The following is a 16,626-nucleotide window of genomic DNA, read 5'->3' as shown; positions in this document are numbered from 1 at the left end:
CCATAAACAGAGCAGAGTTTCCAGAAGATATACAAGTGGATCTCAGTAAGATTCCATGTAGGGTGTCTACTTGGAGCAAGGAAAGATGCTATTCTAATCTCCATTCCTTCTCTTCTCTTCTACAGGAAATGGCATGGACTCTGGCATATTTTATCCGATTCTTTATTGCCTTCAACCCCATATTAGGATTCAAGGGTGTTTTGGGATACTTCCTTCTTTTGAAGTACTGTTCATCATATGTGCTATTTTCTTTGTGTTTCACTATCCCTTCCCAGACCCTGACTATTCTCTAGATTATCCTTTCCCTAACTCCCATATGTGTGGGCTTCAACTCTATCATTGCCATTATAATAGCTATCTGGGATATAGCCAAGCCACTTTGTAGTCTCCATTTGGGATCAGTTTCTGTGGTATCTGGTCAAATTTCCAAATTTGTCCACTACCGCAGAAAGATTGCGGGGTCCTGATCTTTGGTTTGAATCTGACTCATTGTCACTGAAGGAGTGTTAGAAATGTATTGGTTTCCATAGAAAGGCATCATTAAGTCTAGTAAATGACTTGCATTCTAAGCCTAACAAACAAACGAATAAATTTGTCAAACTATTCTACTTCAAATATTGTTTGTGTAGATATTCACTTAGCCTAATTTGCCTGACTTTGCCTCATTTCTGTCTCTCAGTGTTTTTGAGAGTATTATATTTACATGGATATCACAGTCGAATCATCTTCCTATGCGCATCGATCATGATAAAAACATGGATTGGTTCTCTACACAGGTAAGAGAGAACTAAGAGATAAAATTGATGGCTGTATATGATTAAACTTTAGCTTGTCTGCATAATTTTATTATATGACAATAATTCACAGATTCATAATAATCCAAATACCAAAGGATCAATTATAATTTGCACATGTGAAAACTGAATTCCTTTTTGGATGTTATTTTTACCTATTATTATTTCTTTTACCTTGCTTTTCCGATGATAGAAAAGTTTGAAGTGTGTTTAGAAATGCTATGCCTTTTCTTATAGATTATGATTGCCCTTGCTTTTGTTTGGACTTTATAAAAATGGAAATGAGATTCCATTCCTTTGGCCTCATTTTAAGATAATAGCACTAACTGAAAGAGAAACTGGCCAGTGCAGGAATGAGTTCTCTCTTGTCCATTCCCAGCATCTGGTTTTCATCCAGATCAGGATATTCTTTTTAGAAAAGGAGGCCTGTGAGTTCAAATCATACCAGACAACTTGGTTCAGTCTGGAATAAGTAAGGGGAAGATTTGAAAATAACTGTTGAAAAGAAATGTTTCACAAAATGAAAAATAAGTATATTACTAGAATTATATTTTAATTCTCCATATTTTCAAAACTGTACTCTGGTGACTATCAGATTTGATAACAAATGAGTATTTAAACTCTACTATTAGGGTAATATAATTTAAGATTTCCAAAATTCAATATATTTGTCTAGAAATACTAGTTATATACCAATACATACAAACCAACCAACATGAATATAAATATAAATCATGGACAAATATAAATATATATTGTGGACATTTGCTTGATCTTCCTTCATTCACGGTATGTCTGGACTAAAACCTGTCTTTCTCTCTTCTCCCAGCTTCAGTCAACGTGCAATGTGAATCAATCTTTTTTCAATGACTGGGTAACGGGGCACCTGAATTTTCAAATTGAGCACCAGTGAGTACTGATTTAGGGCAATGAGATTTTAAGCTATCAGTAAGAAACTGCTTCATAGTTTGAATAAGGCAAAAAGATAGTTAAGTATCACAAGTTCTTTGTCTTCCTTTCTCCCTATAGTCTTTTCCCTACGATGCCTCGGCACAACTTTTGGAAGGTGGCTCCTTTGGTGAAATCCATGTGTGCTAAACATGGTATTGAATATCAGTCAAAACCTCTCTTCACTGGCTTTGCTGACATTGTGTAGTAAGTACCGAACAGATCAAATGAATGAAATCAAATGAAGAATCTGCATGGCCTAGCTCTCAAGAGTCGGGGAAAGGAGAACATGCAATTATATAGACATACTTATATACATGTGAATATGTCAACTGAACGAAAGAGATCTGGGGTGCAAAGTATTAAACTGTTAATGAGAAGAAAGATTTTTGATGTAGATCCTTTAAGAATAAAAATAAGCCTAATAGTAGAAAGAGAGAGATGCTAGTCATTAAGCATGTGTACTATCACATGCATCTTTTATAAAATTAGTTAGTATTAAATAATTAGTTATCAGTTAACATCAAAGAGCCTTTCATAGGTGGCAGCACCCAGCTGTACTTGGGTGATCTTGAAAAAAGATAAGCAGAATCTAAGTTGGTAATATTTTGATAGAATCCATCAACAAAAGGATGTAAGCTAGACTGTTAAGCTGCAAAAATAAACAGGCAATGGCAAACTATTTCCATGTTGCTTGCATGAAAATTACATACCCAGGTGGCCTCCTAAAGATAGGCAGACTATGCAAGCTAGAGATACTGTCAAGACATGTCAAATACCTAAAAGGATAATATCACTCCCTGGCAGATTTTTGTGCTACTTTCTCTGTCCTCAATTTACTGCACTTGAATTCACTTCTCTGCTTGAATCAGAGGCAGCCTTTTTCTAAATAGGACTTAATTTCATGGCAATGAAGAGAAACTTACTTTCCGTTATTTTCAGTTCCTTGAAGGTTGCGGGTGAAATCTGGTTCAAAGCATATCATCTTGAACAGAAAACACAAAATCCTAAAATCTGCCTTCAACAAGGGAAGAAGGGTGAAGAAACAAGATAGATCTGAGGTGGATCTTGAGAGGCTCCAGGCATAGAAAACCTAGAGAAATTTGTGAATGAAACAGAATGCGGGAGAGTCTTTTGGCCTCAGCTCAACTTTTGGCATGTTTCCTAATGAATATAAGCATTGCAAGCAATACCTACCCCACCCCCTTTCCTGCTTCTGGGTCTTGGATGTATTATAAATAAAGTTTCTTAATACTTTTCATTGAATTGCTTTGTTTCTGCTTTTTACATTTGACCTCTGTTTGGCAATGGTTGTGAAAATAAACTTAATTGCTATTGCAGTGGATTCTGGATTATGATATGAGATTAAATTGCATCAGCAGATACAAAAAGCAGCTAAGAAATCAATCCATATTTCTTCCATTTTGTTTTCAACATTTGGAGATTCCATATTATTTACTTCCTGTTTCTCTCACCCAGGGTTTCCAATACTGGGATAAATCTACTAATTCTTCCACATTCATTGATAATAAGAGAAATGAAAAGGAGAACTGGTAAATACCTCTGACTGGCCCCGACCCCATCTATTCTCTGCCTGCCAAGTCCCAGCTTCCCCACTCCAGGGGAAGGTTACTGCAGAATCCCCATTTCCTCCCCATCAGCTGGGACTCAGGAGGCAGACAATAGATGGGGTGGGGCCAGTCAGAGGTATTTACCAGTTCTCCAAAGTACTCAAAATTTCTGCTACCAGTTCTCCAGAACTGCTCAGAACCTGCTGAATACCATTTCTGATTAAGGGCCACCTGGAGGTTTATCTGTCTCATCAGGGACACCTGAGTGGTACAAATGGGCATGGAGCCTTATTGGAACTGTTGAAAGGACTGTGTTATGGATTGGAGATAGATGATGTCATATCCCCCCCCTCTGTTGAGAGAAGGATGTCCAATTTTGACATACATGGCCTCTTTGACCCCCTCTTTCAAACCAGCGGACATCTCTGTTCAAAATGTGGACTTTGCTGTCTTCAAAAGAGTTCCTTTGTCTTTCAAATTAATATAGACTGCTGAATCTAGTTATGATGAGTTTTTTCCCCTATGTTGTGCCCTAACTACTGTTTCACTCAATGATCAAGTGTCAGTCCCAATTTTGTTTGTAAGGTAAGGACTGCCTAAAATAAAATAAATTTTCAAGGAATATATCTTCAAATGTGCAAATGACACACACCACGCTTGAGAGGTCAGAATTATAGTCACTTGGAACTATTTCAAAATCCTTCAGTTTCCATTTCAGTTTCTATTTCAGAATCTTTCAATTCATTGAAATCTCCCCACTTTGAAAGTGTCCTTTAAAAAAAACCACCATTCTGGGAAAGCTTCATGCAAGGGGAAAGTAAAGTTGAGAATGAGAGAGAAGTAGGAAACTTTGGTGGAATAACAACCTCAGTAGCTTAAAAAAAGAAAACAGTTGTACAACTTCAGTTCACTTTTTGATAGGTATATTTGATAGTGATATAATTCAACGTTACTATTTACTTCTCACATCTCAGATTACTGCAAACTTTTAACCCTAACCCTAACCCTAACCCATGTGGAATTAATGGAAAGATGGTGCCTCTAAGCAGAAAAATGGAAATGTTTTCACTTCAGTGAGGATATGGCTCACAGGAGACATCCAGAGAGACCATACGACTTCCATGTGGAAATAAGTAATTATGAGAAATAAAACAGTAATAATTAGAAAACACACTTTGAGAAAACTCACCTTTTGATATTTTTAAATAGGTGTCTGGGACAAACTTGGTTATTTCATTAAGGGTTTTCTATAAGAGCTGATTTTTAACCTATTAGAAAAGCTTCCCTGACAAGCCTCACTTGTTTCCAGACTTCCCACTTTTCTGCTCTCTTTTCCTTTATAAACATCCCATTTGTTACCTTCCAGTGAAAGACAGGTAGGAAAATGTGAGTAAGATACTCAGTAACCATTGCCTGTAAATGTCTCTTATTCAGGGAGGTATTTATTTAATTATACTTCAAACGTTTAAGGTCTCCCAATGCAGACAGAATGACTATCTCAGGGATAGTGGTACTGTGGAAGCCCTGATGTCAGATTTTCAAGCCAGAGCAGTGAATTCTCTCAATTCTTTACCAATACCAAACTATTGTTGGCTTATTGCCTATGAATCACCCATCTGCTGGTGCCAAAAAGCAGATTTATAAAGAAGGATGCTTTGAGAAAATCCATTGTACATCAAGACTTAGAAACATTGATGATTGATTATATGCCATCAAATTGCTTTTGATTTCTAGGGAACATATAGATTTTCTCCATGATCCCTAAAAAAGACTTTCAGGTCTTCCAGGGATGCATTTATTGCCAATGAAATTGAAATTGATGTTGGTTATCCTCTTCTCTTTCCTTCCTTTTCCAGAGAGCTAGGTCTTTGCATAATGTGCCCAAAATAGGATAATTTGAGCCTGATCATTTGTGTCTCTGGTGAGAACACAAGGTTGGTTGCTTTGATGAGCCATTGGTTTCTGATTTAACAGATACTTCATTCATTGTTTTATCTTTCCCTCTACCTTGCTGCTGAAACCGAGTATAAAATTTTAGGTTGACCTACTGAAAAACATTAAATATGTAAAATTCTGTCACCAGGCTGTTTTAATTGTATTTGGACTACAGCAAATTTTCCTGGATCCTTCAGCATTTTCTCTAAAATTTTAGAAAAACATTTCTTTCAAGTCCCATTAGCTGAGATCCAGCTGTGGTCCACAATTTTCAATCAGTTGTTCTGAAAAGTTTTTTTCCAGGTTTCCAAAGTAAATCTTGGAGCCTGTTGCAATGCGATCACTCCATTAGAATAAATACAGAAGAGCTGCAAGGCCCTAAAGTATTCATAATCCCTGAAATAAACATTTCCCAAGACCGAAACAAATGTGATCTGAGTTTCGGTATTGAGCAACTGCAAGATAAGAATGTATTGTATTAGTGATAAGCCTTTGTCAGCCTCTCTTCCCCCGCAAGCTGCCAGAAAGGTGTGTGTTTTAACCACTATAATGTCTAAGCAAATGAAAGCTGTTTCAGATTATGCCAATCTTTTTTCTGTATAGCCAGTAGAAATCCTCAACCTGTGATATTCCAAGGATGGAGAGAAGGCAGAGATGAATCAATAGTGACTCCTTGAATCCCAGCTTAGTTTGTTCTCCAAAATAAACAATTACTGGCACAGCTGGTCTCCGTCCTATCACTATCAGCTGGGGAGGACAACTTTTCAAAACACAATGACTCACACCGGCCGGCAGCCTGCTTCTCCTTCGTACTCGAAAAGCCGAACATCTTAGGCTCGCCCGAGTTGCTTTTTCGGGAGTTTCTCAGTTTGCATTTGTCCCACGAAAGCAGCGTCGTTGAAACTTTATCGGCCAATCGAAGGCGAGGAGGGAGGAACTTCCTTGCTCGGACTCGCCCAGTCCGCCCTCCCGATGGTGCTGAAAAGGATAGTGCCAAGTTCCCCGAAGCCTCAGTCGGGCGGGGGGAGATGGCTTCCCAGGAAGGAGAAACCGGGATCAGGCGGAGGAGGGAGGTTGATCCCGCGGCCGATCAGTCCGGTCCTTCGCGGTGGTTTACCTGGGAAGAGATCGGGCTGCGCACTGGCCAGGAAGGTCCCTCACGGGAGCGCTGGCTGGTGATTGACAGGAAAGTCTATGACATCAGCCGGTTCCACAGGAGGCACCCGGGGGGCTCTCGGACTATCAGCTCGTACGCAGGGCAGGATGCCACGGTAAGGCGCGGGGCAGCTGACGAAGCGAGGACTCGGGTGGCCAGTTTCTTTCGCTTCCTTAAAGTGTCACAGGGAATACCATAGTTTACGCAATTTTAATATTTGTAGCTATGGGCACGGCATTTAAATATCTTTTCCAAGGATTCTGTGATAGGGAAAGATATGGGCTTCCTTTCTGGATGTCTTCAGGCAGAGATGAGGCAGCCTTCCATTAAGGAGGAATCACACAAAAGAAGAGAGGTTTGACATGATGGCCTACATGGTCCCTTTTAAAATCCATTATGTTATGAGTCTATGATTTTCCCAACTCTGAAGGACTGAGCAGAATCTTACAAATCCCACTGTTAATTTAAATGGAAGTGGGAGAAATAAAACAGGAATCTTACCCACAAAATGGTGCAGTGAAATCAGCACAGAAATTCTTTCCTTCTCTTTTGCATTCACAAGGACATATTTTTCCTGATATACGCTATGCCAGTGATGCCTAACCTTTTTGTCATTGTGTGCCAAAGCAATCAAGTGCATGTGCAACAGCATGCCCACACCCATAATTCAATGCATACACGACCCCCCTGCATGTGCCTGACTCCTGTGTATGCATGTGTGACTCCCCCATGTTCCCATGCCCCACCCATGTATCTGCCCCACTCTTCCTGCACCCTTTTTTTGCTCCCATTACATTTTGGGGCCTCACGCAATGCCCTCATGCCCTGTTCCGGCTTCCAGATTGATGTGAGGCTCCGAAATTCAATGCGAGCACCCCCCCATGGATACACCCCACCCCCTGTGCATGCACACATGTGTCCCCTGCATGCATGGCAGAGACCCGAAGATCAGCTGGCCAGCAGGAGGTGCACGTGCATACACGGTGGAGCTGGGCTGAGGCGACGCCTGGTGTTCTGGCAGAGAGGGCTCTGCGTGCCACCGGTGGTGTGTGTGCCATAGGTTCGCCATCAGGGCACTATGACTTTAGAACAAAAAAAAAGAAAAAGAAACAATTTAAACCAATGATCTATAGGTTAGCTTTTCTTAGAATTGTTGATAAAACATTGAAATGTTTTCTTTTTACAGTTTTATCAAAAACAAAAGTGAAGTTCTGAACAAGAAAATCCTTCCAACTATATTTAAGTGTAATTATTAATTCATAACACACTATTGTGGCAATTAAGTAATCAAATTGTAAGTTTTTAATTAATCATACACAACTTTAACAAGGAGCCAGTAGTTCAGTCATGCAGTCTCTGTCTTCGTTTTTGCACATGATTATTTGAAGATACATATACTTATACACCTTTTTGGTCAGTTGGGAAAACCAGTATCTGGCCTCTGTTAATACAGACTTCAAGTTGGAGCCCTCTCTCCCTCTCCCTCTCCCTCCCTCCCTCCCTCCCTCCCTCCCTCCCTCCCTCCCTCCCTCTCTCTCTCTCTCTCTCTAACACCCATGCACAACAACAAGCTAGGTGTAGAAAATAAAAAGATAAGATATAAGTTATGTGTCCATGGGGTTGCAATGGGTTGGACATGACTTTGCAACTAATCACAAAAATTGTCATGGAGCCAGTTTGGTGTAGTGATTAAGGCATCAGGCTAGATATTGGCAGATTGTGAATTCAAGTGCTGCCTTGCGCATGAACAGAAGTAAAAAATAATAATTTTATCATCATTTAAAAAATAAGAATGCCCTCTGTTGCTATAATCCACTTTCAAAGCACATTAGCCTATTTTTTCCTGTTACCTTTAACTTACTTTTTAATTTTTAAAATATTTTTTGATAAATATTTCAGAACACTAGTAAAATCAAATACAAATTAAACTCAGAAAAATAAAAACGAGAAAGAATTTTAAAAAAATGGAAATGTTTAAAGGTTGATTCATGGCAACTGGACCAAACTTTGTTAATCTGAGATATTCAGTTGCTCATCCAAGCAACTTCATCAATCAGAGTAAAAATTACCGGTAGTTAAGCAGAGTCAGAGAGTGGTTGGAATGTATCAACTATTGCCCCATCAATTTCAGGTGTTTCTCCCTGAAATGAGTTGCAATATATATGTCAATAAAGGTTTAATTATCCAGGCCAAAGGTAACTAAAGGTTGAATTATGGAACTGGAATAAACTTTGTTTATCTGCCATGTTAATCTGAGATTTAGGGTGTCATGATTCAAATGTAAGGAGTGTGGAAAGAGTTGTTCCAGCTCCACCTTTAAACACCTTTAGCCTGGATGATTGAGTCTTCATTAACATACATTAAAAAATGGAAAGAAACAACAGAAAAACAAAAAGGAAAGAAGTAGAAGAAATAAAAAGAACTATATATAAAGATCTTCCAATCTTCAGTATGCAAAGTAAAAAGAAATTTGATAACTTATTACCTGCTATAAAATTACAAACAAATGTCTATCTTTTCCAAATCCCATCCTTCTATATGCACAACAATAGATGATCAACTTTTAAGTCCTGGTGTCAGCAAAAGGCCCATAAAGAGTTACCAGCGATTTATAAAAAGTATATTTTATTTTAAACTTGATCAAATGGAATAGCTTTTCATTCCTTTCTTTTACTTTGAACACTCTTGCTTTTTAATTCATTCAGATCTTATCTTTCTTGTTGTATCACAGAGGCTAGTCTTTAGCAGACCTCTTTTTTAGATCCACTGGAAAGTCATTATCCAAATCATTATTTTGATTTGTTTTTTGTATTTCCCCTTTATTTTTCAAAGCCTTAAGCAGATTCTTCCATTTGTTTACTTGGTCTACATATTGTATTTTTGAAAATTTTACATTCCTTAGGTTTATACTTACTATTAATATCTTTAAAAAGAAATATATATTTTTCTCAACTTTAAAATTAAATAAAAGTTAATGCAGAACTAAGCAAATTGTGCATGTTCCACCTATAAATAAATTAAAATGAGAGCAGAAAAGCAGGAATTCTCTTTGCAAAATAAAGCAGTAAAACTAGAAAGAAAGTATTAAACAATTAAATTATGTGGTTTATACATTTTTCTGTCTTTGATATTTTCTGCAAAACACTGCAGTTTCTTTGTCATCTGTTGCTCCAGACTTTACATGAAGCCAAAATCATTTTCAGAATAATTATAGTTTAGAATTAATCATAACCCTTCAGAGCTAATTTCCGAAATAGTGTGTTTCAATATCTTCCGTAAAGCACCTCCTGGGAATTATGTTTGTCATGCTTTGAATGGGAGAGAATAAAGATAAGAATCAAATATAACCACTCAGCCTAAACATGTTTCTTCCAGGTTGACTTTAAATTGGTTCTTAATTATAATATTTTTTCCCCTTTTTTTCTTTATGTTTTGGCTTTAGGATCCTTTTACAGCCTTTCACCTTGACAAGACCCTAGTAAGGAAGCACACGGCATCACTTTTGATTGGGGAATTGGCACCTGATCAGCCCAGCTTTGAACCCACTAAAAATGTAAGTTTGGAGACAGAAAATTGAGGTAGTGACTTATGGTGTTCAACTGCAAACCCTTAATTATCATTGGGTTGATTCAAAGATCACTTTTGTCATTAAAACTGATGTGCTACTAAGGTCAACAGAAGAGATTTTATAAGATGCTCCTCAATCTTTCTGCATTGTCCTTGTACTTCACCCCAATCTCTTGGCATTTATAAAAACAGTAAAAGTCCATTTTTTTCAGCAGGCTTTAAATTATGAAGTGAATTTAATATCTGCCATTTCATTCACTTCCACTTTCCACCTCATTGCCTTGAAGCCACACTTGATCCTTCCCAAATATATCTGGAGGATGTCTTCACTATCACTCACACTTGGCCTCCTCTCATCTCCCTGTCTGCTTCCACTAAGCAAGCAAGACTCTAATCCACAGTGAGAATAACATGGAGATAGCCTTGTTTGCTTCTTTAGCTTCCACAGATTCAAATGGAGTCCAAATAACCCCTCCCCCCACAATGACGCTTCTGTCGTCTCAACAAGACATATGCAGCTAGTGTCCAATGTAGAGTGAATGTATTCAGTTTTACCCTTTTCATCCTCCACATGTAGAGCAACCTCATTTTATGTCCCATCAGATAACTTTTCATCTCATTCTGCCAAACAAGATCAAAGGTATTTTTTAAAGTTTAGTTGCCTTTCAGTTTGGGTAAGTAAACTCAGTTCTTTCAGGCTGCCTTCCTCAGCCTCCGCCTAATTAATCCCAGCCTGTCTTTTTAAGATTAACAAGCAGGTGATTGCAATGCAGCCTCAGGGAGTCCGGAGAAAATGGTTTATCTGGATCATTTTCAGTCAGGTTTCAGGCGTGGGCAGAGCCCTGAAACAGCATTGATCATGCTTGGGAATGTCCTGTGACGGGACTTCTGGCCAATAGGTTTCTAATGATGTAACCTGCTGAAAGTTATTGAGTGGGCAGCTGTATAAAGTGATTAAAATAGGGAAATAGAGCCCCATCGAGTTCCATAAATATTTAATCAGAAATAATGATTAATATTAATTCGTAATATTAATTACATATTTTATAATGGTAATAAAATACTACATTTAAGTAAATATTAATAAAATTGAAATATAGTACAAATATATTCTATAAATGAATGTAATGTGCCAATAGCTTACAATAAATATACAAATAAAAATAGTACTCAATAACACAACAGTCAGTGGGTTTTTTTAAACTAGTAATTATCCAACCATAGATTAGTATGTGCATTGGAGGAATATATAAATTGCTGCCTTGTGGACACTCAATAAAGCTATACATTACCAAACTATACCAAGCTATAACATGAAATCATATATATATCTCCTTCTCTTGCTCCCTCCCTCCCTCTCCCTCCCTCCCACTTCTTTGTTTCCCCATTATTGCTTTTTGCCAAGATTATTAAATGCAGATAAACGTTGATTTCTAGTGTCCCAAACATGAGCTCTAAGTTGTCTAGCAGTCACTAAGTAGAAAAATAGTTTATTTATGCAACCATTTTTCATTTGTTCTTGATGTTAACTGTTGATGCCACTGTCTAGCTATGCCGTATCCATAAAGTCAAAACTCCTGCAAATTTTCTGAAATTTTTCCCATAGAAATTATTAATAGAAGATTTTCGGGAATTGCTGTCCACTGTTGAAACGTTGGGACTCTTCAAGCCAAACCAATTCTTCTTTTTCCTGATACTTCTGCATATTTTACTAATGGATTTTGCTGGCTGGTTTGTTTTGTGGTATTTTGGGATATCTAAAACATCTTTTCTTATTGCCACTGTGTTGCTGACCTTTGCTCAGGTAATATTCTCGCCTTTATTTTTTAGGTAAAATGGCATTTTCCGCTAGTTTGGCTTCCTACAGCAGACTGTCTTTCAACCAAATTAAAATAATTTATTTATAAAGAAAATAACACATATTCAATTGTCATTTGCCTTCATAAGATTGCATTCAATTATTTGGAGGAATAAGGGTTGAAGGAGACTAAGCAATTCAGCTAGATAAAAAGCCACTTCTGTTTTGCCCAACAGATGATTATGTAGAAAAGAAGAGGCAGCCATTTATCTTAGAAGACCTGCAAGGTCCTTTTAAATTCTATGTTCTATGACGCCATGTCATCTCATATCTCAACCCTCCCATTCTGAAGTACAGTAATGACACAAGAATAGAGCATTAAAAAGCTACCATGCCTCCTCACTGCCTATCACAAAATATCAGATACGTTTGGGGAAGATATTTGTGGTTATATTGTAGAATTGGTTTCTTGTGCCTATCCTGTTTGGAATGCTTCTCTGGGTGGCCGCCCCATTTGATTGAATAAAAAAAATCCTAGAATGAATGAATCTTTATTTTATCTATCCTAGCAGTTCTTGCATAGCTATTGCCATTGGATATAAGTTGTAGGAGTGACACAAAAGGTAGTCCTTCTGTGGCTAATCACCTTTTTCTTTTAGTCTCAAGCAGGCTTTCTACAACATGATTTAGGACATCATTCAGTCTTCAGTAATCCAAAATGGAACCACCTTTGGCATGAATTTGTAATGTGCTATTTAAAGGTAAGTAAGGTACATTATTCTTAGAATGTTCCATGGAATTGAAGGGAAATAATATGGAATATTCCAAATATGCATAAAAAAGTTTCATGAGTAAATATCAAATGTGTTGTGTTATTTATAACAGAGGTGTCACATGGGATTCTCATTTTTACATTCCCACTCAAAGAACACAGAGAGTTCTCTTATGTTAAATCATACCATTTGTTTGTCTGTCATTATTAACTGCAGACCAAGAGTGGAATTTCACTTATAATGAACAAGATGAATGCGCAAATTAACCAAAAGCCAACCCCAATTTAAGATCCGAAGGTGGCAAAACCTGATTCATATAGGAGATCTGAGATCAAGATCATGTTAGATAAATTCAAGAAAGTTGTGTTTTTGACTCGAATGGGAAAGCATCAAAATGCCTATAACTCTTTCATTTGGGGTACAGAATAAAATGAAAATAACATAGCAGATACCTTTGAGGGTATCAACCCCAGGTATGAAATCCTCTTACCTCTGCTACTGGTTTAGAACTGGGAGTGTGCGCTTGCGCATGGCACGTCTGCATATGTGCAGAACCTTCTGTTCATGCGCAGAGTTTCTGTGATGACGTCTAGACAGGTGGGTGGAGCCTCCTTCACCCAAACTGGGGCAAACTGGCAGAATGCCACCTGTGATCAACACTGCAAAGTTTGGATTAATACGTAGACTGAAAGAGTTCTATAGAATTCTGATATAAATTTTGAAACATTCCTCTTCTACTCTTTTAAGGCAGCAATAATAAGAATGAAAAAAGAGTAGCACAGTCTCTTAGTTGTCCAACCAAGAGCCTATAGAGCAGTTATACTGAAGTAAAACAGAAAACATTCAAATCAAATTTAACTAGAAAAAGCAGGTTGTGTGCTATTGTGACTACTTTTTTTAAAGACTGAAGAATGTTTCTATATGAGAAAGAGAGGCAGAGTTGGGGGAGGCAGAGTCAAGAGGGGAATCGTTGTGAAGTTATGTTCCCATAAGCAGTGCCACTCCAGCTGTCCTTGAATTCCATTAAGTCTTGTCCAGTGCCAATTTAGTGTGGACCACGGGGTCAATATGGCATGGAAAAAACAGTGTTTTAAAAGTAGACATTCCTTTCCTTAAGTTTATAACTAATGTAATTGTTTTCAGAGGCACCAGAGTTTTGTATATTTAGATCGTAATGCTGTCTATCCAACCAAAAGTGCTGTATATGTATATTCCAAGGTTGCCTATATTGGAAAAGTTACTCTAATTATTAGCTTTCAGTATTTAATACTTGACTATAGTTAAGCATGATAGTTCCAGATTCTAAAAACCGAATCCTGCCTCATTAATTAGAAATTGGATTTCCTGTAAAGATATTCTCAGAATCAAAGAACTCCATAGAAATGTTGTAAAGAATGAATTTATTTTCTGAAAATATTTTCTCAATGTTTAAACTGGAATTTTTCTCGGAATATAAATTTATCTGGTAATAACATACATTTTGAGAGCATTCACCTATTCCCCAAAGCGTAAGGTTTAATGATCTCCATCTATTGATATCTGAAGAAACACCCCCAACAATTTTATTTATATTACATGTTGTATCCTTCGGTGTATATACATACATACCTACATACATATGTGTATGTCAAATATTTAATGGATTCAGTGCAAATATGGAATTGATATTTAGTGATGGGTAACCCAATTTTTACCTATTAGTGTCAATTCCGATTTGGACAACAGAATATTCTGTTATTTTGCATCAATACTAAAGCAACAGTATGAGGTTTGGAAATAAACAATAGAATGTGGGCATTTGTATTCAACTGAGTTATGTAGTACTCCATAGATATTTCTCTGTTGTCTAATAACACAAACCAAAAATGATTAAATATCAATAATTACATTGACTATTAAATATTGATTGAAGTATTAATTAATGCAGACATTCAAAAGCAAGGGTGAAACTGGACATCCATGTTTAGTTTCTCTAAATTATGGAAAAGTGGGAGAAAATGTCATTAATTTTTACTTTAGTAGCAGATATAATATTCTTAATCTATTTTATGAATTCCAAGGGATTTTCAAATCTATTTAATACTAGCTGATAACCCGGCGTTTACTGGGTATTTATTTACAACCAATACCCCTTACCAGAGGGAGCCCCCTTATGGAATACTGTGAAGCTGTTACCATGGCAACTGCACTGTGCTGTAGAGTAGATGGCATTTTAAGGCACAACAGGCTATATCTTCACAGAACTTGAATCCAAAATGCACACTACCACTGTCAAAAGTACTGTGATTTGACACTACAGATATAATTCATTCCTTTTCATTTCAGCAGCCCAGGCATTCCAGAGTGATGCTGAAATACACACACACACACACACACTGAGGGGGTGTTGGGGTGTCTTACCCCCACAGACTTTCCAGACAGAAAGTCATCTGTGTATTAAGTTTGGTTGAAATTTCTAAAGGCATTCCAGAGTTATGCTGGAACACACACACACAGCCATAAAGATGATAGATAGATGATAGATAGATAGATAGATAGATAGATAGATAGATAGATAGATAGATAGACAGACAGACAGACAGACAGACAGACATAATGAATATCAATGGTTTGTGTATTTTATCAAAAAAGTTTCAGCATCTAATAATGAGATTACAAGTTGATCTTTATTTTAAGTCCATTATATCTACAGTAAATCCTATATCATCTGTTGCATGCCTAGTTTTTTTTTTACCCTGCTTGAACATTCTTAATAACAAATGGTATTATTTTCCTATAATCTATTTCCTAACACTGCTATTAAAATCTTTTTATCAACATTATCAGTGAAATTAGATGAGCATGTCAGGTGTTATTTTCACCTGCTTTTGTCTGATTAAATGCTAGTGATAAAGCTCAATTAGTGATAAATCTGATTAAATGCCAGTGATAAAATTCCCTGATCAATAAGCCTAATTAAATGCCAGTGACAAAGGAAGGAAAATACTGGACCCAAAGCTAATAGGGACTGTACTACAGGTGAGTCGAAGAAAAGTAAGAATAAAATGGTATGGAAGCAAGAAAAAGCAAGACTCATTAAAAGAGAGAGAGTGCAGAATAGATGTAGGTCTCTATTTTGTTTTCTGTTTCTCCCCACAGGTGAATCTCTCTAAATGCACAAATACAGAGTAGCACCTCTTCCAGTGCTTTGGCAGGCAGGATTTTGAAAGGTGATAAAACTCATTTGCCACCAACTCAAGTTAATATTAGGGAACTCATTACACTACTCAAAATTCCCCCCAGTATTGGCCACATATGCAATGAATGCTTGAGATTCTTCAAAGCTAGAAAGTGCACTTAATCTTCAAACTGTTTTGAACCTCTCCAAGATAATTCAGAGTCAGCTTATTCAACATCTCAAACTTATTTGAAAATCTGATTCAAAGATTCAATGGAATCTCCTCTGTATTACCTCTTCAAAGCAGAGCACTAAATAGTCAAGCAATCTTTTAAAAGAGCCTGAATGCTTTCTTTCACTCTTCCTCTACAGGGGCTTTCAGCTAATTGGTGGTCTTTGCACCATTCCCAGCATCATGCTAAACCCAACTGTTTCGAGAAGGACCCAGATGTTTCAGTTCATCCCTATATTTTTTCATTAGGGGAAACTCTTTCTTTGGAGGTAAGAAGCAACTGTTTAGATGACAACAGATTTTACTGAAACCTGGCCATTCTCCTTTTTATTGTTAATTCACCCCTACCGAAACCAGTCAGGACATTAATTTTGGTGGCTATAGGATGGTATGGCTGAAGAGCTGGTAGTGAGACAATGGAACACTTTGAACCCATCAGATCCACCTCCATCAGTAATGCTTTCCTTTGGGGCCTTCTACTAATGGGAAGATTAGTAAAAGTTTATCTAGTGTTTCTGCTACCAAAAGGGACAACTTCCTTTCCTGACTAAGAAATCTAAGTTTAAGACTGTTCTTTCTGTATTTCTATTGCAGGACTTAATTTTAAAAGCTATCTTGCTCTGCCATGTGTTTCTGCACCTGGAAATTTTGAAAATAAAGACTGCAATCTATTCTAACTACAACAATTACAGTTT

General features: G+C 37.2%; 1 protein-coding gene across 3 annotated transcripts in view; it reads left to right on the top strand.

Annotated features, from left to right (window-relative positions):
• LOC116510617 (acyl-CoA (8-3)-desaturase-like) overlaps positions 1–16,626 on the top strand; it is a 105,731-nt gene that overhangs the window by 21,581 nt on the left and 67,524 nt on the right. For 2 of the 3 annotated variants that reach the window (XM_032220255.1, XM_032220241.1), the window contains exons 4-5: positions 12,429–12,530; positions 16,072–16,200. In XM_032220255.1, the coding sequence (XP_032076146.1) occupies positions 12,429–12,530; positions 16,072–16,200 (231 nt within the window). Of the gene's footprint in view, positions 1–6,226; positions 6,520–9,846; positions 9,958–11,577; positions 11,776–12,428; positions 12,531–16,071; positions 16,201–16,626 lie in introns of those variants that run through there. The other variant, XM_032220248.1, reaches the window with a different exon arrangement.

The sequence above is a fragment of the Thamnophis elegans genome, chromosome 1 (assembly GCF_009769535.1).
Source record: "Thamnophis elegans isolate rThaEle1 chromosome 1, rThaEle1.pri, whole genome shotgun sequence".
Classification (NCBI taxonomy): domain Eukaryota; kingdom Metazoa; phylum Chordata; class Lepidosauria; order Squamata; family Colubridae; genus Thamnophis; species Thamnophis elegans.
Note: the sequence above shows the minus strand (reverse complement) of the source record. Positions and strands in the feature narration are given on the sequence as shown.